General features: G+C 43.3%; 1 protein-coding gene across 1 annotated transcript in view; it reads right to left on the bottom strand.

Moving 5' to 3' along the window:
• The window catches only part of AOPEP (aminopeptidase O (putative)), a 207,130-nt gene that overhangs the window by 6,727 nt on the left and 174,781 nt on the right, over window positions 1-25,622 (bottom strand). Inside the window, exon 13 of the mRNA XM_064176841.1 lies at window positions 22,673-22,789. Within this exon, the coding sequence (XP_064032911.1) occupies window positions 22,673-22,789 (117 nt within the window). The remainder of the gene's footprint in view (window positions 1-22,672; window positions 22,790-25,622) is intronic.

Here is a 25,622-nt window from a genome sequence, read left to right as displayed (position 1 = left end):
GGTTAGTAAATTAACACAGATCTGCAGCATCTTCAACTCTACTGTCTCCTTTTTCTTTTTCTTTTAAGTTAGGCTAGCAGATATCTCTTGTATACTTGGACGGGCAGGAGATTTGCACTGCAAGTACCTGGAAGATCCACAAGATACAATTGATCATTTCCCCTAAGTGTATAATCTGAATGATAAAAAGGCTTAAATATAATTCTGTACCAATATTAAATTCATGCAGAAAAGGTTAAGAATTAGATATAAATCCATGATTCTCTGATTCTGTAAAGCAGGGAGCTTCAGTCAGGTGAAATACAGTTTTGCCACCATATCTGCCAGTAACAGATTTTAAGCACTTTGCAAGGCATTTGACACTGGGCAGTAGTACCACATGTACCTTGCCAAAACCAGTTATTCACATACTGTAATGAGAAGTATGAAAACTTTCAAGCAAATCACAACTGAAAAATGTTTCTAAGTAGCATGAACATCAATTACATATGTGGGGTTTTTTTGGATGTCTCTAGATTTCTGACTAAGTTCTTAGCCACTCCAGTGGCATAAACATCACCTTACTACCCTGCAAGTCTTCCTTAGCTGTAGGCACAGATCAGCCTGATGTTCTATATTCCATTAGTGACACAGTCAAGTGCAGTCAATCCCTCCCACACTTCAAATCCTTCTGCTTCAGCCTTTGTTGCAACCATCTTTCAAAAGACCAGGCACTTAACAACAATCACCTTTCCCACAGTTAGAACAAAACGTTAGCAGTTCTAACATCTTCCAAAACTGAGCCCAAATTGTGCTCCTATCAGTTAACTGAACATTAGTTTTGTTCTGAACGACAGATACACTGAGAATATCCCGAACAGAAGCCAGAAGTAGGGTGGTGGTAGGGAGAGAGTTGCACTGGAGTATGCTGCTGCTTCTGGAAAACAGGAGATTTGGAAATACTGTCCTTGACATCCTTATCAACTTTGTACCTGTACTTTGTACAGGAAAAAAAAAAACATGGACTGATGTTAACCAGATGTGATAAATGCTCATTAGGTCCTGGAAGGGTCCTTTTTAGGTAACCAGTATCTCTTTTCAGCTGACCTCTTACATGAGTTAGTTTCAACACAGCTTATGAATGAAACAAACTGCTGAAGGGTTTTGATACTGGCTGGAGTTTGCACTTACAGCACGTATGATACTGAACAGTCTGAGTGCAGTGCATGGTACGGAGCAAAAGCTGACTCTTAAAGGTTCTTGCTGAAAAAATAAGAGCTGCCAAGATTCCTGCAAGTGGAACCACAGCTAAATTTATAAAAGTAAATAGTTTTCCAAGACTCAACTCACTTTGCTGTGAGTTTGCTACATGCCCACGTCTGTAATGTAGAACTTCAAAAGCCTAACCAGCTGCTGCTTTTCACTGGAAACACTAAACTTTTTACTGGTAAATCTTCCCAGACAATACAGCTTTGTTACAGGGCATTTCTCACAACCTGGAGTAGCTCCATGCCTACACTAAACCTTCAGGGCTCAAAAATCAGGCATACAACTCTTTTACTTGTAGGGTGAGTTAGCTGAACAGAATACAGACACATTTACAAGGCTGCACCTCTCTGTCTGACACACTGTATTCTGAACCTTCTCTCATTTTTTTTTTTAAATGAAATACATTCCTTACGCATTCTCAGAGCATGTATGAGAAACACAAGGAGGAGAAAGAGACTCTGATCCTTCCTGGTGATCACTGCTTTTCTCTGTCTCATGGTCCCACCGTTACATCACATACCCAGGAGGTAAGTTTCTATGTCTGCTCAAGATCTCAAAGTGTGCTCTCAGTGAGAACAGTGAGAATTTTCCACCAGTGAATGATAAGGTAGTCTGAGAAGGTGCCCTCTTCACACCTTCTGGTAAATCTGTTTGTGGGTTTTTTTTTCCCCCTGCAGTTATCAGAACACCCTGAAGAAGGATGTCACAAGACATGAGGACCTAAATTTCTGCATACTTTCTAGAAGAAGAGCAGCACAGAAGCTGCCTCACCCCCAACATGCCTTTCTCAGCGTGACCGTAATACCTGCACGGTGAGCAGAGCACAAGTTCACCCTGTGAAGGTGCTCATGTTGGCTAACTTCCTCACATACTAGTGTAATTTGCACTTACATTTGTGTCATAGCCTGATCATCTGACTCCCAATGGCTTTGGAAAACATGGAACAATCAAGCTATGCCTGTCCCTTTAATTGTTCCTTCCTCCACAGGGTTCCTGTGCTTGGCAACCAACTAATTAGTTTAAACTAAAAATATGTACTTGTTGCGTGAGGTGTGGGACAGCACACACTTTTCTTCCTGTCTTCTGTCTTTTACCCTTTCTTTCCCAGGGTGAGTACAAATCATGGCAGATTTCCAGACGTGAAACACTGTCCCGCTGCCGGTTGGGGCAGAGCAGCATGTCTGTTATCCCTGGATCACACATCTGCTTCCTGCTCTCCACAAGCCCCAGCTGCGGCAGAGCAGAACGCAGGAGAAGCGGTTGCTGTTGAAGCACCTGACACCAGCCTCTCGAGCAGCCCCACTCGCTCTCATGTCTTGCATGGGACCCCAGTTAGCAGAGCACAGAAACCAAGGATGGCTTCGAGTGCAAGAGAGGCAAGGGGTGTGCTGCACAGTGCTGGCACCAACACTTTCACTGCCACTTGGGTGGAACACACACTGGTTAAGTCTCCCATCCCTCATGCTCCCCATGCAGCATGGAGTGTAGGCGGCCACGTAACTATAAAGGTGGCTATGCACTACAAAGGAGTAATTTTTCTAGCATAATCCATGCCCTAGGCTGATACCACAAACAAGAGAATATTATTCACATAACAGAAGAATGGAAAAACAAATTTGGTTCCCAAGATCTCATCCAGTGCCTAGAGTAGGAAAATTAAAACAGGCCCCACAGCTTTACAGTCTAATGAATGAGTCATGTGAACAGGCACTTTTAACAGACCAGTTTCAAAAGGAAACTCTGAAAACCAAGTCACTTGTGGTAGGACTGAGCTAACCATACTGCATCCTGTGCACAGTCTTTTTGGCTTTTCTGTTCCTCCCAGGAGCAAATGCTCTGGTGGCAAAACCAAGAATTCGTTACTATTCTCAGTTTTTTCTCTGCACATTTCTCTGGGCCTTTCTGCGTGGCTCAGAGATGCACACCATATGTCATTCTGGCTACTCATACCACAAACAACATAAACTGAACCCAAAGAGTAACTTAACAGCAATCCTTCCTGTTACTGTTGGCAGAAAGTATAGACAACTTTGCCTGGATCTGAAGCAACACCTATAAATGCCCACCCGCACTGGTTTGGCAGCTGAGAGGTTCCCTGTGCCAAAGCTGGAAAATATTCTCTCAGCTTCTGATCCTGGCTGTCCTCCTGAGCCCACAACCAGCGGCTGATACTCCCAAGGAGGAGGAGAGGTGGCTGGGTAGGGGTTGACGGAAGTCTTCTGGGGCCTCAAGTTCCTCACAGATGGATCCTCACAGCCCGGAAGTTGTTCTTCCTTCTTGCAGATGGTGCAGATGTCTCCGCTACCAGCTTTTGAGGCTTTTTATTACTGTGAGTTTTGCAAGACACAACCCCTCTTAGTGTGCATTTCTGAGGCACAGTTCAGCGGCAGGAAGATACTAAAACAGTGGCTGTCTCAGGTAAAACATGTAGAAACCAGTTCTAACATCTTACATTCATGTCAAGCACATTGAGATCTAAATACCAGCTTGCACTTGAAGGGATGGTATTGTCTGGCTCACAAATTTAGGGCCACTATGTTATACAAACAATTCCAGTGGTCTCATATCATCTTTTAAATTAACAAAAATACAGAGTATTGCACAATATTATTTGCAACTCAAACCCCACCTGTATTTTGACAGTGCCATGGAAGACGCTGAGAAACCAAAATTACACTCAGTCAGTTTTGCAGACAATGCAAGCTGTTGCATGAAATGGTTAGACCACACCTTGAGTACTGCGTCCAGTTCTGGGCCCCTCAATTTAACAGGGTCATTGAGATGCTTGAGCGTGTCCAGAGAAGGGCGACGAGGCTGGGGAGAGGCCTTGAGCACAGCCCTACAAGGAGAGGCTGAGGGAGCTGGGATTGGTTAGCCTGGAGAAGAGGAGGCTCAGGGGTGACCTTATTGCTGTCTACAGCTACCTGCGGGGTGGTTGTGGCCAGGAGGAGGTTGCTCTCTTCTCTCAGGTGGCCAGCACCAGAACAAGAGGACACAGCCTCAAGCTACGCCAGGGAAATTTAGGCTCGAGGTGAGGAGAAAGTTCTTCACTGAGAGAGTCATTGGGCACTGGAATGGGCTGCCTGGGGAGGTGGTGGAGTCGCCGTCCCTGGAGTCATTCAAGGCAGGACTGGATGTGGCACTTGGTGCCATGGTCTAGCCTTGAGCTCTGTGGTGACAGGTTGGACTTGATGATCTGTGAGGTCTCTTCCAACCTTGGTGATGCTGTGACAGATACTTGTATAAAATATATTGATAATCCACCACTAAGGCAGTTCCTTTGTTTTAGTAACTCAGGCCAAGTTAGAAATAGTGCTTGTAGCTTACTGACTAAAACCCATCTCAGACACCAGATACAGGCCCTGACTTTCAAAGGAAAAGCTTTGAGTGACATACCTGAGAAGGAGTATTTTAGAGCTGCTCTGAACACAAGCTAAAGTGAAAATAATATATTTGTTTCTGGCCCTGGTGACACACGACTTTGCCTACTCCACATCATTCCTCCCTGACCTGTAAGAAATGACCACACAAGCCCCAGCCAAACACCCTCACAGAAAATGTTGTCTGTTATACTGCACTGGTAGTCCCGGTAGGACGTAAATCCTGTCAGGCCGGTTTAACCCTTGCTCTCCTCCTCCTGTTGCGGGTCCAGGAGCGGAGCTGAATGAGCAAACAATGAAGGGTTTGTCCCCAGTAAAGCCTTGAGGGCTAGGGGCTTAGCACCACATGACAGGTGTCAACCTGCCTGCGTGGCCACATGAGAAACTGCGCCTTTCGGACTGACCCTCCAGCGGGAGCAGCACCCCACCTGCGGCTCATTAACTGGGAACCACTGGGAACCACTGGGAATCACGGCAGCCACGTGTTTGCACCTCTAGCAGCTCAGCAGCAGCAACTCAGTCCTTCCACCCCTGCCTCCGCCTGGAGTATCTTGTATTTTACCCCGGGATCATTATTGTGAGTTTTGGAAGTGTCTTTGTAGAGGAAACTTACTCAGGGACGAAGCATTGTGAGTGCACATTGTGCTAGTTTGAAGCAAGCTGGAATGTTTTGGTAAAAGAACCAGATAATGGGCAGTGAAAAGGGAAACATGGTTGTGTCTTCGCTCACAGTCACGCTGAGAACTCCGGGAAGAAGAAGTAAACATTCTCCATTTTGTCTTTCGTTCTGCCTTTGCCTTCAGACCTAGTCACATCTCCTTAACCCCACTGCCACTAACCTTTCTTCTTAACCTCTTGGCTGCACCTCTATTCTTCCTGGGAACTGGGGTAAGGTTGAGAGGGGCCGGGGAAGGTGTTGGGGTGGTTTGAGAGCCCCTCCTGGGGACTCAGGTTTCTGGGAGGGGAGTTGTGCTTCTGTATTGTTTATCCTTTGTATATTTCTGTATATAACTGTATATATTGTAAATAGCTGCTTGTATATTTGCTGCTGTAAAATAGAATAGCTTCATTTATATTCCTGGAGGCCTTTCTGAGTTAGCTGGGGCAAATTCAAAAGTGTGGGGGGGCGGGTAAGGGCCCAAACCATCACACACATGCTGGAGTTAACGCTAAGGCTCCATAGGCACAGTGAGGCTTTCCTGTTTTCGCGTTCCTATTTTCCAAGTTCTAACTGTTTAAACTGTTTAATTCCATGTTCATAAATACCCTTTGTGCAACTACTTCCTGTTGACAGAAAATCCAAAGAACCTCAGGGAAATTGCCTGAAATTTTAAAATATTATTAATAAAAAATAACATAAAAATTAATAACTCGCAATGGACTATTAATTTCCACCACAGTGACTCAGCTTGCTCATGTTCTCAAGAGTATGTATGAAAGCAAAAAATAAGTATTTTACTTCTAGGGTCTACAAATAGGATTCAGAAAGCAAGTAATGTAAACCGTGCCTTTAATAAAGAGAGGAAAAAACTCAGCTTACTAAGCCTTTAAGCAGAAGCCTGCAGAATGGGAGACTAGCTTTGAGGAAAATGAGTACACTTTGCTAATAGCTGAATTTAATTTAAGAGGCGCCGTGAGACAACAAATCTAAATCACTGAATAAAAGGAACACACTTACAGATCTAAAAATGGGGCAATCTGAAATACAGTAGAAGTTGTTGCCCAACCAAATGGAGCCTTTATTAAAGGCCGGAGGTTATAAAACACAGGTTTGAAATCTATGTTGTAAAAAAACAAAAATCATCTGAACAGCTGCAATCTGAAATGTTAATTAAAGAGTCTCAAAGGCCAGACTCCAGTCTAATTTGTAGAGGGAAAAAAAACAAAGAAGCTTTTACAACTAACCAAACTATGCTACTATAGATTAGTTTTAATTAATAAGAAGGAAGCTGGTATCTCCCAGGCACTGGAATGCTCTTCTGTTCCATCTGAAAGCATTTATCTCCAATCTCTTCCGATCCTACACATAAATTGGATTCAAATATTAGATAATTTTCCTAGGTAATCGGGGAACAATATTGCATGTTACTGGGCAATATTTGCACTAAACCTGAGGTTTTAAAATTGCTTAACATGTAAGAATTACAATATAAGAACTAGCAGTTTTACAGTGCATTTAATGACCCTTTTTTTTGTCCTCTATCTTAGATGCAACGGTTACCCTTCCTTATGTTGGAAAGGGTACATCAGTAACTTTTCATTCTCTATAGTCTGAACTTCAAATGGGCACTCTTATATTTTAGGCTGGATGAGGCACTTAGTGCCATGGTGCAGTTGACTGGATAGGGCTGGGTGATAGGTTGGACTGGATGATCTTGGAGGTCTCTTCCAACCTGGCTGATTCTAAGATTCTATGAGTCTATGCCACTTTAGCACACAGCTTTGGTTTAATGAATATTTACACAAGTAAGATGATCAGGGATGCAGAAGCATCTCAGACAAAGTAATCAAACAGCCATGTGTGCTACTATTGTGCTGGTAAGAGTATCCGCTTGGCAATCTGAAAACATACTCTCAACAGCCAAAACCCTACTGGATACCAGCAGAACTACTTAATTATTCTAACACAGATTCTGTAACTGTGATTATTATGTATGACAAAGGTTTGTGGGGAGACTGAGCAAAGAAGCTGTCCAACAGCTTAAATCAGCTTGCATTTTGGACCAAAACCTCCTGGATATTTTATAGCCTACGTTACCTCTCAGGTCTGATGGCACTCTCTCTCCAAGGCCAAAAAAACGATGGGCCAGCTATGGTGTCACACATACAGGCATTTTTGACAGCGATCTTCTTTCCTTGATACCTTCATAGTGTTAAGGTTCAATTAATGCTGTTTCTTACACTGCAATACATTTCCTTAGAATTAGGCACTTACTTTCCGAAGATTCAGTGAAAATGATACACTTCAAAATGAAAAAAAAAAAAAGTTTTTTAGTAGCCTTACTCACATTACCCTGTGAGTATTGGGGGGAACTGGGATACAATGGGTAAATGTCGGAGTCTGGAGGCTGCTGAGAGGCGAGATCAGGGTACTGACGAGTCGGCTCAGCAGCTTCTATGCATCAGTACACTTTATTAGGGTAGCGAAGCCTCTTATATAGTGCTCAGAGGAGGTGTACACAATCAGTTTGGGGCTGGCACAAGTGGACAGTACAGACTGGCCCAGAGCCACGTGCAAGGTGCAGATAGGTTGCCCTGTGTCAGTAACAATCCGCAGTGTCCACCCCAGGGGTCCGGCAGGTCCAGCCCCCTGCAGGTATGTGTGGGTTGCTCATTGTAGCTTCCAGCTCAAGGACATCTCCCAGCACGAGTTCTCATGTTTACCAGCTCTCATCCTGCTGCGGGAGAATTCTCCCACAGGTAAAGAGGCAGCTGGACTCAAGGCTCACTGAGTTAACTGAGACCCATTATGCTCTGCACTGGACATCACTGACTGTACAGCCAGCCCCATGCCACCTTGTACAACCTCCTGTCACTCTGTGAATCCCATACTGTGAGTACCTTAGCCCACTGACAACACAGCAAAATGCAGCATGAGCATTTGGGACAGTAACAGGCTGTCGAATCAAAAGAAATTCAGTCAGGAGCTAATTTTTCATTTTGAGGCAAACCAGACAGAGGTTTGAATACTGTAAAAGCTGGAGTATGAACTGGTCATTATAAAGAAACTAAAAATCTAATTCTAGCAGAATACCAGACTTCAGATTTTGGTAATATTAGTAGCAATATCCTACTTCCTTAATTCATTTTACTCCTCCTGATTTTCATTTCTGCACTGATCAAGCAAATGCATACTATGAGGGGTGCTGGCAACAGGTGAGAATGACTGCAAGCCCTCCTTCTCCTTCCTCTACTCGACAGCACAAATGGAGTAGTCACGTGAATAAAGCTCATGCAGCAATCACCTCTATTCAGCCACAATATAGAAAGCTGGTGTAAAACTGAGCTTTTAAAGAACAGTCGTTTGGCAGAGTGGCAGCGTTTGAGTCTGTAACTGCGCCGGCGTGCCAGCATGCCAGCCAGCATGCTCCCACAGCTACGCCGTAAGCAGCAACAGGTGCAGGCTTCAATCTTCTCACCTTTAAAAATGTCATTTACAAATGCGCATTTCCTTCCCATCCACCATTCTCTTCTCCAACTGCATGCTCTTAGTTTAGCACTTAACCATTTCTATGCAATACAATTGAACCTTAGCTTTAAAAAGTTGCTGCAGTACTGCAGCCTTACTTAAGAGCAGATCCCCTCTTCTCCAGCTCCCATACATTGTAAACAACTCCACTTCCACCTTCAAATAAAACCTGCCTGCTTCTCCATAGCCAGCATGGAGGCACTTTCCTACATAAGTGTACAGAGGACCTGGAATTTCAGTCAACCACCAAGCCTCACAGAAGGGGCATCTGTGCTCCTCTCCATGATCAGAAAGGCATAGCAACCAAAGGTAGCATTTCACACTGAGGTTAATTCCTGGCAATGAACACACATGAGGTCTGGTTTGGAAAAGAAAAAGCACCCATTTTTCACCACCTCAGGTTCACAAAGATCTCTGAATCGGAAACCAGACATTTTACTCCCTGTGTTGGTCCCATCTATGATCAGTGACACTACATTGGTAAAAGAAAATTTTCCAGAAGTCAGAAAAAACAAGAGACTAGGAAGCCATGCCTAAGCCTCCTTCTCAGCCTGCCTCTCCTCACTGTAGGAAGGAAGATGCACAACAGCATCCAGACTCCAGATTTTAAATCACAGAATCAGTCAGAGTTGGAAGAGACCACAAGGATCATCTAGTTCCAGCTCCCCCTGGCATGGGCAGGGACACTCTACCCCAGATCAGGCTGCCCACAGCCTCATCCAGACTGGCCTTAAACACCTCCAGGGATGGGGCTTCAGCCACCTCCCTGGGCAATCCATTCCAGGCTCTCACCACTCTCATGGGGAAGAATTTCCTCCTCACATCCAGTTGGAATCTCCCCACCTCCAGCTTTGCTCCATTCCCCCTAGTCCTGTCACTACCTGATAGACTATAAAGTCCCTCCCCAGCGTTTTTGTAGCTCCACTTCAGATGCTGGAAGGCCACAATAAGGTCACCTCGAACCTCCTCTTCTCCAGACTGAACAGCCCCAAATCATTCAGTCTGCCCTCATAGGACAGCTCCAATCCCTCTGATCATCCAAGTGGCCCTTCTCTGGACACACTCCAGCCTCTCAACATCTCTCTTGTAATAGGGGCTCCAGAGCTGGATGCGGTACTCCAGATGGAGTCTCAGCAGAGCAGAGTAAAAGGGGAGAATCACCGCCCTTGACCTGCTGGCCACACTTCTCCTGATGCAGCCCAGGACTTGGTTGGCTTTCTGGGCTGCAAGTGCACACTGCTTCTTGTCCACCAGCACCCCCAAGTCCCTCTCCTCAGGGTTGCTCTCCAGCCAGTCACTGCCCAGCCTGTATTTGTGCCTGGGATTGCCTCAACCCAGATGCAGGACTTTGGACTCGGTCTTGTTGCTTGTGCTCACCTCTTCAGCCTGTCCAGGTCCCTTCGCATGGCCCCTTCCCTTCAGTGTGTCTGCTGCACCACACAGCTTGGTGTTGTTTTTGCTCTTCTTTTACAGCCAAACCAAGAAAGCAATGACAGGACACTGACCTACAGCACAGTTAGATCAGAAAAGGGCCGCCAGCACCAAGGTAGTCTGGCAGCTTCAAAAATGTCTAATGGGAGAGCGCATTCCCAGCATGCATAAAGGCTTTTCCCAACACACTCCAATTTGTGCTGCCACCTTCTCCACACTGGGGCAGTAGCTCCTATACCAGTGCGCACATGAGGTAAGGAAATGTTTAATACAGCAGGTGGATTCACCTCATTTCACAAAACAGAGGTTTTTTTAAATAAGCCTTAATTAAAACCATGAAGACACTACTTATACTGGTCTGCAAATTTGCAGATGACACCAAGCTGCAGGCAGATGTGGCTGGGTCGGAGGGCAGAAGGGCTCTGCAGCGGGACCTTGACCGCCTGGACAGATGGGCAGAGTCCAATGGGATGGCATTCAATAGCTCCAAGTGCAGGGTGCTGCACTTTGGCCACAACAACCCCATGCAGAGATACAGGCTGGGGTCGGAGTGGCTGGAGAGCAGCCAGACAGAGAGGGATCTGGGGGTGCTGACTGATACCCGCCTGAACATGAGCCAGCAGTGTGCCCAGGTGGCCAAGAGAGCCAGTGGCATCCTGGCCTGCATCAGGAATGGTGTGGTCAGCAGGAGCAGGGAGGTCATTCTGCCCCTGTACTCTGCACTGCTTAGACCACACCTTAAGTGCTGTGTCCAGTTCTGGGCCCCCCAGTTTAGGAGGGACATCGAGATGCTTGAGCATGTCCAGAGAAGGGCGACGAGGCTGGGGAGAGGCCTTGAGCACAAGCCCTACGAGGAGAGGCTGAGGGAGCTGGGATTGTTTAGCCTGGAGAAGAAGAGGCTCAGAGGTGACCTTATTGCTGTCTACAACTACCTGAGGGGTGGTTGTGGCCAGGAGGAGGTTGCTCTCTTCTCTCAGGTGGCCAGCACCAGAACGAGAGGACACAGCCTCAGACTGCACCAGGGGAAATTTAGGCTGGAGGTGAGGAGAAAGTTCTTCACTGAGAGAGTCATTGGACACTGGAATGGGCTGCCCGGGGAGGTGGTGGAGTCGTCGTCCCTGGAGCTGTTCAAGGCAGGATTGGATGTGGCACTTGGTGCCATGGTCTAGCCTTGAGCTCTGTGATAAAGGGTTGGACTTGATGATCTGTGAGGTCTCTTCCAACCTTGATGATACTGTGATACTGTGGAATCAAACACTTTCCCTTTCTCCTGCCTTTTCAGTACTGCCTGCTCAGCATGCTGGAGCATTTGTGCTGTTCGCAGCTTGCAGCATGATGGAGATGGCAAAAGAAGGTATCATCATCGGCCTTTTTAACAATTTGGCTGGAGGTCTGTGCTGAGCTCCATTTTGCTGTGATACTGCTGGCTGTCAGGAGCAAGGCTTGTGCCACTTCACAAACACCCCTGCACTGCACCTCTGGCACTGCGAAATGTGCTGACATCCCAGCAAGATGCTCTCGAACAGGGTGAGTCCCAGGTCTGCTGCCTGCAGTGCTAGCCCTGTGTCTGCACCTGACCACAGCACTTGGCACCTTCCCCAGTCCTGTGGGAGGGCTGGTGAGGTGTTCACAGGACTTTGCTCTTGCCGTCCCTCCCTCTCTTTGTCCCTTTCCCATCTGAGTGCTGAGATGGCTACATGCATGGAGGCAGAGGCCATGAGTGAGTACGGACAGGGTGTCAGGAGATCCTGTCCTCAGAGGATGAGGAAAGAAGACCAGATCCTACTCTTGAGGACAGCCAACACTGCACTTCAGCCTCATCCAGAAGTAATGCAGGGGCAAGCCCCATACCTTCAGAAAGTTAAGACTGGCTTGGATACATCCCAACTGACACATCCAAAATGCATTGCCACAGCTGCCCCTCTCTCCCACTATACAACCACATCCACAGCCCTTGACAGCCTACTGAAACCACTCTCTGCTTTCAATAAAGGCCAGACTACCTCTGGCTTCACTGCAATTACTGTTTTTTAACATCAACATCACAACTGATTCAAATACATCCCATCGCCACTGTTTCTTCTAGCTGTCTCCAGATTTTAAGGGTAAAAAGTCCAGGCAAACTCAGTGTCTGTATATGCATTTCAACCAGCCTATTTATACATACATAGAAAAGCATCCTGGGCTTATAAAACCAGACATGGTAGTGGGAAAAAGCATACAAACTCTCATATATCTGAAGCAGAGCTCCAACTCTGGAAAGTCTGAGGTCAAGCACACCTAACATCCCCTACCAACTCTTACTAAATTGTAACTTCTGTTCAGCAAAACAGAAAGCTGCTGCTAGTACCAAGAAAACAGTAAGCTATTCTCTTTGCTTAAGAGGAGCATAAGCCCCTCCATCCCTCTACTTCTGTTCCTCCTCCTTGTAACCAGAGGCCCAAAAATAGACTCTGTTTTTTTTATCTTTGGTCTCCAGCAGTGACTGTGGCCTCAACAGTTGTGATTTCCAGGCAAGATTACTGTCCAGACAGAATCTGGAGCTCCATGTGAAAATGGTATCAGGAAAAATGTCTTCACAGAAAGGCTTGTCAAGCATTGGACAGGCTGCCCAGGGAAGTGGTGGAGTCACCATCCCTAGAAGTATTTAAAAGACTTATAGACGTGCAACTTAGGGACATGGTTTAGTGGTAGACTTGGCAGCGCTAGGTGAACAGCTGGACTCAGTGGTCTTAAAGATCTTTTCCAACCTAGACCATTCTATGATTGTGTGAGACTCAAATTCCAGACAGTGAGCAATGTGGCTACCTAGCTTTTTTACAGCTTAGGTCACAGACAGCCTACTCAGCCTGTGCTCACATCCTGCTACTTCTGCATAGTTAAAACTTTGCTTCCAATTTCTCAAACTGTTGAACGAAAGACTGTCTCAAAACCCACAGGTCATTCACATGGCTCTCACACACATCCCCTTTCTCAGCCCCTAGCAACAATTCTTAAGTAAAACACATATTGATTTTATAAACTCAAAGGAAACTTACTTATTCTGGAAATAAGAATACTTTTACTTCATGCTTCAGATTTCTGAGTCATCTTCTTCTCTTTTATTCCCTGCTCCCCTAAGAACCCAGCGATTGTTGCTGCTGAGGATGATGAAGGAACACAACAAAATTCCTCCCCAGAACAAAGCAATTCCAGAGGTACTTAAATGGCATGGAGTTGAAAAGGAGGACTGCAGACTTTTACCAAACACATTATTAAGCCAGTGAGTTGGCGGTGGAACCCGTTCTGTGTGGCTAAGGTAATGACATCAGAACCAACTATGGTTAAAAGTTCTGAATTGCCCTGTTTTGTGCACTACTTAAACCTCACAGACTCAAGGCATAGCAGATTTTTTCCAACTCTGTGGTCCTACCCAGGCATAACCTGCATCTGTCATCAGCCTTTATACAGAAATGAGAAGTGCTAGATGATCTGACGGATACAGCCTCAAAATCTGTGTAACTACAATAAGCATTTTTTTCAGGATTAAAGAACCACAAACAAACAAACAAACAAAGTGCACCACACAGGCACAAAAATGCCTACAGCTTCATAATGAAACAAAATAACCCACTGCTGACATGAAGGACTTCTGTTTGTATTTTTACAACCATGTTTTCATTAACATCTGGACCAGTGCTTACATATATGCAAACAGAGTAGCCTTTTAAATTTCATGAAAAGGCCAGGTGGTTTGTATTACAGTGCAAGGTTTGCTTTGCCCTGAACAGAAACAGTGAATAAAATTTCATACAAAGCAGCTCTATCCAGTTCAGAATACCTCTGGAATCCAGAGGACTCTCATGCTTCACTGACCTTTCTGAGTAACAGGACACAGAAAAGAAGGAGCTATCTCCAGCCCTTCTCCGTAGATTCTTTGGATAACTAGTAAAAAAAAAAAAGCTCAAACCAACCCAGTCTGTATTTGCTTCCTTCTTACCATCAGCTCACCCACTTTCCAGGTCTTGTTAGGTTGTTAGGCAGCCAGGTAAGGAGAAAATTAGCTCCCAAAACCAGTTAGAAGAACAACAGGCAATGAATGAACAGTATCAGTAATGGCACCAGTTAGGGGCTTGGAAAATCCTCTTAATGACACCCAGTAGTGAGTGAGATCACTTGGAACAAACATGTTGGTGTTGGCTCCTGGAGGGGCACGGGATTGGGAGTGCTGACTGGTGCAAAGTTATTTTCAGTGCTCCATAAATCTCATGCTCTGATCATGTTCTTTAGAGAGCTACTGCTGATGGGGGATTTTCTGTTCTACTCAAGTGGCTGGAAAAGCCTCCATATTTTGCATGCAGAAAAAAAAAGCCAAATTCAGATTATTGCGAGTTGAGCTTATCCTTTGGGCAGTCTTACAAATTCACTCCCAGTGCATCCACTCAGTTATGATAAGCACATGAGCCAGTCAGTTCTATGGGATAACTCCCACTGCTGTGCCTGCAAGTGCCTTCTCCTCATCCTGTCCAATTTTCTTAGCCTTATATTTTGAGCCTCATCTTTCAAAGTAACTCTCTTACTCCCAGAAGCTAACCTTCTAGGAATATGCTCCTTTCCTTGGAAAAAAACAATCCAACATCTGTGAATGCATGCTTGTAGTAACTTTCTTTAACAATAGTAATACCAGTATCAGTTGTACCAAAGAGCCTTCAAAACACATTTATATGTAATACCACAAAGAACATGAAACAGGGTGAAGAATCAAAATGCATCAAGGCTTTTTCACAAGTGGCTGCTGCTTCAGTCAATGTATTTCCTGTGTAGGAGACTGGGATAGTCTACTGTACTCTGGAATTAGCCCTTTAACAAGTAAAAATGAGAAATATTTTCTATGACAGTATGATATTCTTTGCTAGCATTCACCAGGGAAAATACCAGGAGAAAAGCAAGGGGAAAAATGTAACATTTATGTAAGGATGAGTGTGAAAAGCATCAGACTGATAACAGTGCAGTGGTTTCACTTCATGAGAACTTGCATTTCCTCTCTTTCTTTTGCATTTAATGAACACACCTCAGTCATGGTTGGGTATACAAACCACAAAGCTGATTCATCAAAAAAACAAATCTGACATGCAGACTGACTACCCTTCAGAGCTTTTCCTGAGCTCCTAAGTAGAGAATTGCTCACTGTAAGTCAACTCCAAGCAAAAAATCTTCAATGTCATCTTACCTATCTCTAGTGCCACAATAATTATCTGAATATATTATGAAAAAGGAGGTGAAATGTATTTTATATCCATGATAAGTTTTCACTTTCTAAGTCCTACAAAATATAACTCTCACATACCAAACACGGGATAGCCTCCTGATTTGAGCTGAGGTTGAATAATAAGCTGTATGTTTAAATATGGAGTAACTACAGAAGATAATCTTACTTTGCAGAAACCAAAAATCATCGTATTAATTTATTTTCTGAATGAAGTAATGTCCTTTTACAAAATAATGTCCCTTTTTGTCTTTTGAACTGGTGCTTCAAACCAACAATGGTTTGAAGATAGACATTCCTTTAGGAAAAGGAATGTCTATCTCCCTGTTTTGTTGCAGCAGCAGCACCATTTGAAACATGCCTATCTGTTCCTTCGTGGTCCAGTCAAGAAGGGCTGCAAGCCTGGAGAGGGACATGCAACACAGTGCTAATTTCATTCAAAAGCTGAAGACTGCCCTTCAGCCTCTGCCTCGAGGATGGACTAGCCCAGTGGCTGTGCTGAAAGGAAAGCTCACTGAGTGCCTTTTCTGCCTGTGAGCATGGACTGACCTTTCCTGAGCAATTCCCTTTTCCCACTCAGCTTTATAATGTACTGTACAGAGCTCTGTTCCATAAGGATGCCTTCCAACAATGCCCAGTCACAACCAGCAGGATATCTGACAGTGTGAGAATGTGCTCAGGTCCATGCAGTTGCAATCAAATGGAAAGTGGCAAGACAGCTATTGCAATGTAATTCATTCATACTTCCATGTCTGTCAGCTTTCATGGGCTAGGAAAGATCAATGAATCAAAGGTATTTTGTCCTAAACGCAAACCTCACCACTTTTAGACTGCCAAGCTCCTCAAATAGTCAGTGTTCACAAGATTGGATTTCTGTCAGCGGCACAAGATGCCACCACCTTACAGCCTTGGTCTCACAGGCAGACCTCGTGCACAAAGAAGCAGTTGTGTGAGAATGGCTTTATGCCACCCACATGATTGACAATATTATGATCTTAACTCATTTTACTCACATTCTCTGCAGCAACAGCTATAGTTTCTGCTTTCTCCCCAAAATACACTAGATCATGATCCTGCATACAGGGAAAGCATTATGTAAGTGAAGAGCACTTCAATCAGCTTGCTGAGACAAGGAAAACTAACAAAGCTAATTTACATATGCTGTGCAGGCAATATATTTACCAAAAAAAGAGAGTGATGTCTGCAGTAGAAAAGAAAGAAAAGCTAACATCTTTCTGCTTCATTCACATTCTCTGTTCTTTATCACCAAGTCTCAGAATTCAGCAGCAAGTAAAAACACACTTGCAGAAAGCCTGAAGTCTTAAATAGGACTGAATGTGTCACACATACCCACTGTGTTTCTATGGCTTTGGTGATCTTTTCCATGCTGCCTTTTTTACTATTTTGCAGGCTACTCAGCCATCCTGTGATTTTGTGCACACATACATTACAGGCCTCTCCCTCACCAAATGAAGATGTTACAACAGAAAGACTTGAAATAATCACAGGGTTCGCTGCGGGCTCTCCAGAGCTCCCAGGGCTGTCTTTAGGTATCTGTAACTAACTCACTCTGGTTTTTTATAAATGAAAGTCCTCAACAACCTAAGTCCAAACAAGTTGCTCTTCCACTATTGTATGAAGAAAGGTGTCAAAGTTAGGCAGACTTACAAAAATACCAGCAACCAGAAACCTTTCCTGCAGACAAGCTCTCCAAATTCTGCCAGATGCTACATACTGAGTAAATTTAACATCTACTTAAAATGACCACCTCAGAGAGAAACAAACCAAAACAAAAACAAGACCAGACCCACCTTCAATTCTGTTAACCTGCTGCACTGTCTGATGGCAGCTGTAGCTGCTTTATAACGTATCACAGCTCTCATCAGTTAGCTGAACTTCCAGCTGGACTTTGTCATGTCCAAACTGCAGCCAGCTCCTGTAGTGCTTCTCTTGGTCACAGGATATGGTATGTCATGGAGATGTCCCATAGCCTGTCTATAGGCTATCTTATTATGTAGTAGGAAGCAGCACAGTAAGAAAATAGAGGAACAGGAAGAAAAAAATGAGAGTACAATGATTCCTCCATGCAATTGCCTTGCATTTGTCTGACAATCTCTGAACCATGATGGGCTTCAGGCACTGACAGGCAGTGGAAAAACTGCTTTAAACTTTGAAACCTTCATTCCTCTCTAAATGTTGTTTAAAGATATACTGGATATGCTCAAATCAAAACAACTTACATCAGTTACTGTAATCTCTGGAAAAAACAGCCTTGTAGTTTTGCGCCTTGTCAGATGTTCCAGGTCTGAACATGATTTGTTGTATAAGTGGACTGAAAAAAATAGGAGTGAGTCACAAATTCTGCAATTAGGCAGAAGCTGCAGAAGCATCTTGTAGCATTCAAGACTTGGAGTCAACCAGCCTGAAATATGATCGAGCTATCAGTATCTCAGTTCTAAACCCTGAAGCTCAAAAATTATGCATTATGAATCAGAATTATGGGAGCTAACAGCTCTTTTTTCTAAAGTTTTTTAGCTGATTATTTCACATCAGCGTCTGCCTTAAAAGGGAGAAGCTACCATTGACCTCCTGCCCTCGTCTGATGCTACTTATCTGTGGTAAGATCTTACTTGAGAACAGACAAAATGTGGAATTGTTGAGATTGCAGGAAGGACATAGCTTGAACACTCCTGAAGGAGTAGATCATCTAGTTCCAATCCCTGCCACAGGCAGGGACATCTCCTACTAGAACAGGTCACTCATGGCCTCATCCAGCCTGGCCTTGAACACCTCCAGGGAGGGAGCAGCTACAACCTCGCTGGGCAACCTGTGCCAGTGTTTCACCACTCTCACTGTAAAGCACTTCTTCCTAACATCTAGTTTAAATCTCCCCTCTGCCTGTTTAAACCCATTACTCCTTGTCCTGTCATTACAAGACCTTGTAAATAGTCCCTCCTCAGCCTTCCTGTAGGCCCCTTTCAGATACTGGAAGGCCACTATAAGGTCTCCTTGAAGCCTTCTCTTCTCCAGGCTGAAGAGACCCGACTCTTGTAGCCTGTCCTCATAAAGCAATCAAACCAAGACAGATAACCTGCTGCAAACCCACCTCTCCTTTCTGAAGTAAAGTATGCCCTTACACTGGTAAGACTGGATATGCACGCAGTAGTAAGTGGTCAGGAATACCAAACAGTGTTGTTGACAACCTTCACTGACTGAACACAGAATTCTATGCCACTGCAACCAAGCGCAGGTGTTGTTAGGTAGATGCCGCTCCTATGAGTGCACTGAACTTTAAAGCCAAATAAAAGATGCCTCAAAAATACAGATAAAAAAGCTTAAAGAAACATGAAGCAGGACTCTCCATGCTGTACTTGTGTGGGATAATGACCCCAAATAATAAGCTCTCTTGCAGCATTTGAGAAACTTCAGTTAGTGAGCTGTGTTATACAGACTTCTTAATGAGTGACCTGTAAAGTAACTCAAATGCAATAGAAGCCCATTTCCCATTTCCACTCAACCAGGCTCAAGGAACCTTGGGCAACTTTTTCTCAGTAGTTTCCCAGTGCTAACTTCAGTGTGGTGCTTCAATCCCACTGTGATCCAGCATTGAAGTGTTCATACATGGTGAACAGAGTTAAATCCAGCTGTGAGCCAATCACGTGTGGTGTTGCTCAAGGCTTAGTATTGGAACCATTTCTATTCAGGATCTTTATCAGTGATCTTGATGAGGAGACAAGAGTGCATCCTCCGTAAGTTTGCAGATGACACCAAGTTGGGTGGCACTGTTGATCTGATTGAGGGTAAAGAGGTTGCAGAGGGACACAGACAGATCAGATCGATGGTGCAAGGTCAACTGTATGAGCTTCAACAAGGCCAAGTCCCAGCTCCTTCACTTGGGTCACAATAATCCTACACAAAACTACAGGCCTCGGGCAGATTGGCTGAAAAGCAGCCCAGTGGAAAGGATCTGGGGGTACTGACTAACTCCCAAATGAATGTGAGCCAGAAGTTTATTCAAGTGGCCAAGAAGGCCAATGGCATCCTGCCTTACATCAGAAATAGTGTGCTCAGCAGGACCAGGGAGGTGATCACCCCTCTGTATTCTGCACTGATGAGGCCACACTTTGAGTACTGTATTGAGTTTCGGGTATCGCAATACTAGAAAGCCATCAAGGTGCTGGTGAAGAGTCCATAGAAGGACAACTAAGCTGGTGAAGAGCCTAGAGAACAGATCTTATGAGGAGCAGCTGAGTAAAACGTGGCCATTTAGTCTGAAGAAAAGGAAGCTGAGGGGAGAACTTATCAGCCTGTACAACTACTTGAAGCGAGGCTGTCATGAGGTGGGTGTTGGTCTCTTCTCCCAGGTAACTAGGGATAGAACAAGAAGAAATGGCCTCATGCTGCACTAGAGGAAGTTTAGGCTGGATAGTACAAAAAAATATCACTGAAAGGGCTAATCAGGCACTGGAACAGACTGCCCAAGGAAGTGGTTGAGTCACCATCTTTGGATGTATTTAAAACCTGTGTAGAGATGGTGCTTGGGGATATGGCTTAGTGGCAGACTTGGCCATAGGAGGGTTAATGATTGGACTTGACCATCTTGAAGGTCTTTTCCAACCTAAATTTAGGTCCTTTCAAACAGGCAGAGACATGAGAGTGGTTCCCCACTGAATTCATCCCTACAGCAATATCCACTAGACAACTGTTCCCTTTGCTTCTTCCAACACATTTACCTGACATGGTTGAGATTATCCAAATCTATCACTTTTTCCACATAGTTACTACAGTGTGGAACACTCTTGATCTGAGAAAATATCTCAGCCACACATACACACATTGTCATTCCTTTGATGGTGTGAGAAGGTCTTTCAGCTACCTGCAACAAGTAGAGGGAAACTCTCCCAGCTCCCATGTGTGCAGACAGTATTCTGTGAACAATTTCTAAGACCAAACTTTCTTTAAAGTATTAAAAAAAATACATGTGGACCACTAGCACCTACTACTAGCATCAGTAATGCCTACCAGAAGATTAATGTAAACATCACTTGTCAAAAATAAGAAAACAAGTTCTTATTTCTTAACTTTTTGTTCCTGGATGTAGCACAGGGATTTTCTTAAGTAAGGCTGTCAGCTGAATAAAACCTCTGACATATACAGTTGGGTTTTTTTTACTGGCAATTTTCTATGCTTGCATTTTTAATGATCCATTTCTCATGTTTAGTTACAGAGAGTATTTGATGGTCGGTGACACAAGAGGATCATTGTGAGTGATTACTGCCTTATCAAATTAAGTCTAGACAAGAACAGCTCAGGTGTAGGCTTGGACTGCAATTCTGTGCTCCTGGGTCATGACAAGAAAAATTCCCTGTGCACACACTGGACCAAGAGGCAAGTCCTTCCCTCAAGTATGATGGGTAAAACGTTAATAGCAGTGTTGTCTTAGTTGTACTTCTAACATCTGATAAGCCCTTGGTTTCACCTTGTAAAACAGAATGAGGATTACACTCCTTTCACTGAGGCTGTAATTTTGTGAGTTGTTGTTTTTTTTTTAATAAAAAATTGTCAGACCGATTGTGTACTTTTGCATGACACTGAACAGAAGTGAGAAAGCACAGCAGCAGAAAGGAAAAGCCCCAGCTTGTGGTCTGGTGCTTACAATTCACCGTCATGAAGCAGCAACACCACAGCTATTGCTTTGATCTATCTTCCTATTCATTCCTCTTCCCTTTATAGAACCTCTGACATTTCACTGGTATTCAGATATCATTAGAATATATTCTAATATCTATAAATAGAGATGTTAGTTCAAGTACTAATTAAAAACAAATCTGGCATTTAGAAGCTTCTATCAACAAAAAAGTAGAAAGGGGCAGTAAACTGCAACAGCAAAAAAGCTGTCCAGATTTTTTTATAAGAGAAAGGCAGACTCCTGTTCCACTGGTCTTCACACTAATGTTTGGATTCCCCAGAGTTGCTGAGTGTCCATCCAGCAACTTCAGCATAGAAGTAACACGAAAAATGTTGCTCTCTCTTTCAGTTTTAACTATTGACATACATTTCCAATTATAACAGGGTAGGTTGCTCACACTGAATTTCTGCAGCCTGCACAGTAGTTTCCAGTTAAACAAGAGTCATGTTTTTAAAAAATGCCTTAAGTTTACCACGCTCCCTCAGTGCACATTAGTTTTATCAGATGCTACTTCATAACTAAACCCTGTTTATCTATAAATATATACATTCTTTATTTTCCTGACTGATTCCATTTTGTTAGCTCTCCTGCTGAATACTACATTCTCAAAGCAAAGACTTATTGCAAAAGTGTTGTCAGCTACAAGTTCTGCTGCCCAATTTTCACAACTCTCCCAGCCTGAGAAATCCAAAGGACTCTATAAGATACCCAGCACACCATGTGGTAATAAAGATTTACTCGTTTGCCCTGCAAAGATTAAAAGCTTTGAAACCAAAATGTGTCCACAGTGAGGAAGGCACATTTCACAGGATTTCATGTCACAGGATCACAGGATGTTAGGAGTTAGAAGGGATCTTTGGAGATCATGGACTCCAAGCTCTTACCAGAGCAGGACCATAACCTAGTGCAGAATTTACAGTATCATACAAAAACCACTTTTCTTCAAGGACTGTTAATATTTTACTGTAAGAAAATGTAAATCATGGATTCTCCCTTAAACTCACACCCCAAATCAGAACATACTGTAGTCTCTTAGCCTCTCTGGAAAGCAAAATTTTCCAAATCCTGAGTGAGACTTTGGAATACTCAAAGAGGAAAATATGAGCAGATTTAGACCGTAAGAAACATGACTGTATTGGGAGATAATACACACAACCAAAATGATCTGGGCTCTAACAGACACTCATCATGGAACAGTGAGAAATTTAACATGAGCAGATGTGTCCAAGGCCCATGAACAGTAGTTATAACATCAAAGCTGCACTGTGTCTTACTACCATGGTATGCAAACACACCTGGACCTGCAAAAAAAGCACTGAAATGCTGAGTAACTAAGGCATCTGAAAACACACCAATACCGGAGTTAATTACCTCCAGTTACAGATGCAGACAAAAATGACCTGAATGAGCCTGGACTGCAGTGGAACCATACCACTCCTACTTAGCAACGTAATGCTCTTTGTCAGAGAGATATTTTTTAAGTTCATTACCTCAGCATCTTGCTCCCGGAGCCTGTATGTCTTTTCTAAGCACTGCAGTATTCTAGGACACAATGTCTTCTCCTCCAAGAGCAACTCCAGAAGTAAGACCAGCTGGTCAGGGAGAAGCTAGGAGGAAAATAATGCCATGTGTGAATAAGGATCTCTACTGAGTGAGCAATTAAATGAAAACAAACCAAAGAGGACAAGGCCACGACAACCCGTGTACTTCCAGCATGTGCTTGAAATACAAAAACCTCTACCTGGTTTCTGAAAAACCTCACTGTTCACACGTTTGTGTTCTGAAAAGACTCACTTTCCATGGTATTCATTACCATAGTTGGATCAGATCTAAACCATGTTTATCTTATGGAAACATAATCACAGGTTATTAAGTAAGATTTTTATCAAATATATATGCAAAGCAATTCCTTTTTGTTTTGGCTTGGAAGGACTAAAAAAAAATATTTTAGAGTACATAATTTCAGGAATCAACCAGACATATGAACATATTGTTTTTAAGAATGATGTTATTCAGAGAGGCATATGAGTGCACAATATTCTCACAGTGAACAAAGAAACAGAATGCAAATAAGTGACCCACTTAAGAAGCATAGTAATCACTCCTTTTGAAGCATATTATAGTCCAAAGGCACCATTACATCATCTGAACATTATGCTTGTGGCATAGCACACACTGTATATACCTTTCTACATAGATGTGTATATATACAGTTAGTTGCCTGACTCCAGAATCTGTAATTTTTGAATTGAACCTAATTTAACTTAAAACGAAAAAGCACAAGAAGTCTGATGCAGCAAGTGCTTAAGTGCTCTGTTTAATAGGCTTATTGGATGAACAAATAAATAATTCAAACAGAGCTCGGACAGAAATTACACCAGCTGCCAGGAAACAATCATTGCAAATTCAGGATTCAGAATGATCAGTCAGAAGTTCGTTATGTGCCCCACAGCCTTCACCACTATTCATCACTGTGGAGCACCAGAAGAAGGTAGGAAAATGAGAACTTAAACTTCCCCCCCCACCCCTGCCCCCAGCACTGCTCACTTTTAGTGCTCTCCAGATAGGTTAATGAAAAAAGATACCCTGCTCCTTTAACATAATTTCCAGCTCTTATCCTATTTGGCAATTCCCTGCTCTTGCCTTGCTGCTCATGTTCCCCTCTGCTGCATCAGTGTGCTAGGCAAGTATAAAATAAGGTTGGCTACAGGAAATGCCTCTTAAAACAACACACCCCACAGCCAGAGCTGTTTATGTGGACTGAACAAGTTTGGACCTCTGATCTCTTGATGGCAAGCCCATGAAGATAAAACGCATCTTTTGCTAAGTTTTAATCTGCAAAATGTTGCCATTAACCACTAACTAAGCAATATGAAATCTTCTTTGCTTTTAGTCTGACATAATTTAGCATTAGTATCTAAATCAGAATCAAGAGGAAAAGAGATCTCTGAGATTGTAATGCTTTTGTTTCCTTGCATTTTGAATTCCTTCTATTTTTTGTTATTAAAGTTGCATTCTTGAAGACTGAAAAAAAACTCTCATCTTATCATCAGCTCCTACTAGAATATTTTCCAAGTGTTACCAAAACCTAACAACAAAATGGAGCTATTAAAAATAGGCATTCAAAAATATTGAAAAATTTCATTTTGGCACAACTACTAAAACGGAGCCCAACAGCAGCTGCCTGGGGAACCACAGAATCATAGAATGGTGAGATGCTCTAAAAAATCAACCAGGGAAGGCTTCTCTGAAGTGGATCTGCCTGAAAAATGAATTAATTTTGAACATCACGCACAGAAAGAGAACTTCTGTCTCAGAAAGCTTTCCCTTCTACCTAAAAATACAGTAGCACAGAATTTCTTTTGTAGAAAAGCAATCTGAATACACACCTACAGAATAGCTAGGAGTTACCATTTTACATCTGCACATACAATCACTATACATATCAACCCACAAGAAGCTACTGTTGGTAGGTAGCATTACATAACCTCATTAAAGCCAACAAAAGCACAACAGCAGAGCAACAGCCATGTCCTTAGTTTACCTCTACCTAGGGCTGCATTATGGGTAAACAGTTTTCGCAATTACAGGTTAAACTGTTATCACTTGAGACTGTTGAGAAGAAAAAAAATATGAGACAATGGCTTCTGCTATTTTCCCACGTTCCAGCTGCCCAAGGTGAGATTTTACATACAGTTTCCAACTCATGCTTTAACTGTAGTTCAAGGTATGAGCTAGCGAACACAGGCACAGAGGATGAGGGCACCAGCAGGAGAATTGCTGACACATCTGCAACAAAAGTGGCACTATTTCTCCCACTTGCAACACAAATAGAAAGTGGAACGCTCTCTTTCATTTCTTACACTTTCCTTGTAGTAGAAAATTCCACCTCTGAGAAAAACCTATCCTAAGCAAAGAGGCAGAGCTAGACCAGAGCTGCATGACAGAAACTACTAAAAAACTCCTTCAAGTGTTTATAAATCTTTTCTCCAACCACAGCAATATGAATAAAGCTATCTTCAAAGCAGCTTTTTAGCAGTTACAAACTTCACAGGACTGTGCTTGACTTTTCAGTGAAAAGTCCCAAGAATCTGTTATTTATCCTTTTTCCCATCACTGCCTCTATCTGTCAGCCCCACCTGTTGCATCTCACATTTCACACCATGAGAATTGTTTGGGGTGCACTTTGTCAATTTTCTGCTTCTTTATATATACTTAATACAAAGGATCCCTTTTAAACACAGATACTGTAGAAAACAAAAGTTCTTTTCAAGGATTATGAAGCCAATTTCCTTTAAAACTCATATTGTGAGAATGCATCAAATACATAAACCCACACACAGCTATAGCAAAGGACAGCAGAGTAAACTTCACTGTGTCAGCGTGTAACTCTATGCTGAAAACATTCAGAAAACAACTATAATAACCAAAACACACACA

This window comes from Pogoniulus pusillus, chromosome Z, assembly GCF_015220805.1.
Source record: "Pogoniulus pusillus isolate bPogPus1 chromosome Z, bPogPus1.pri, whole genome shotgun sequence".
NCBI lineage: Eukaryota > Metazoa > Chordata > Aves > Piciformes > Lybiidae > Pogoniulus > Pogoniulus pusillus.
Note: the sequence above shows the minus strand (reverse complement) of the source record. Positions and strands in the feature narration are given on the sequence as shown.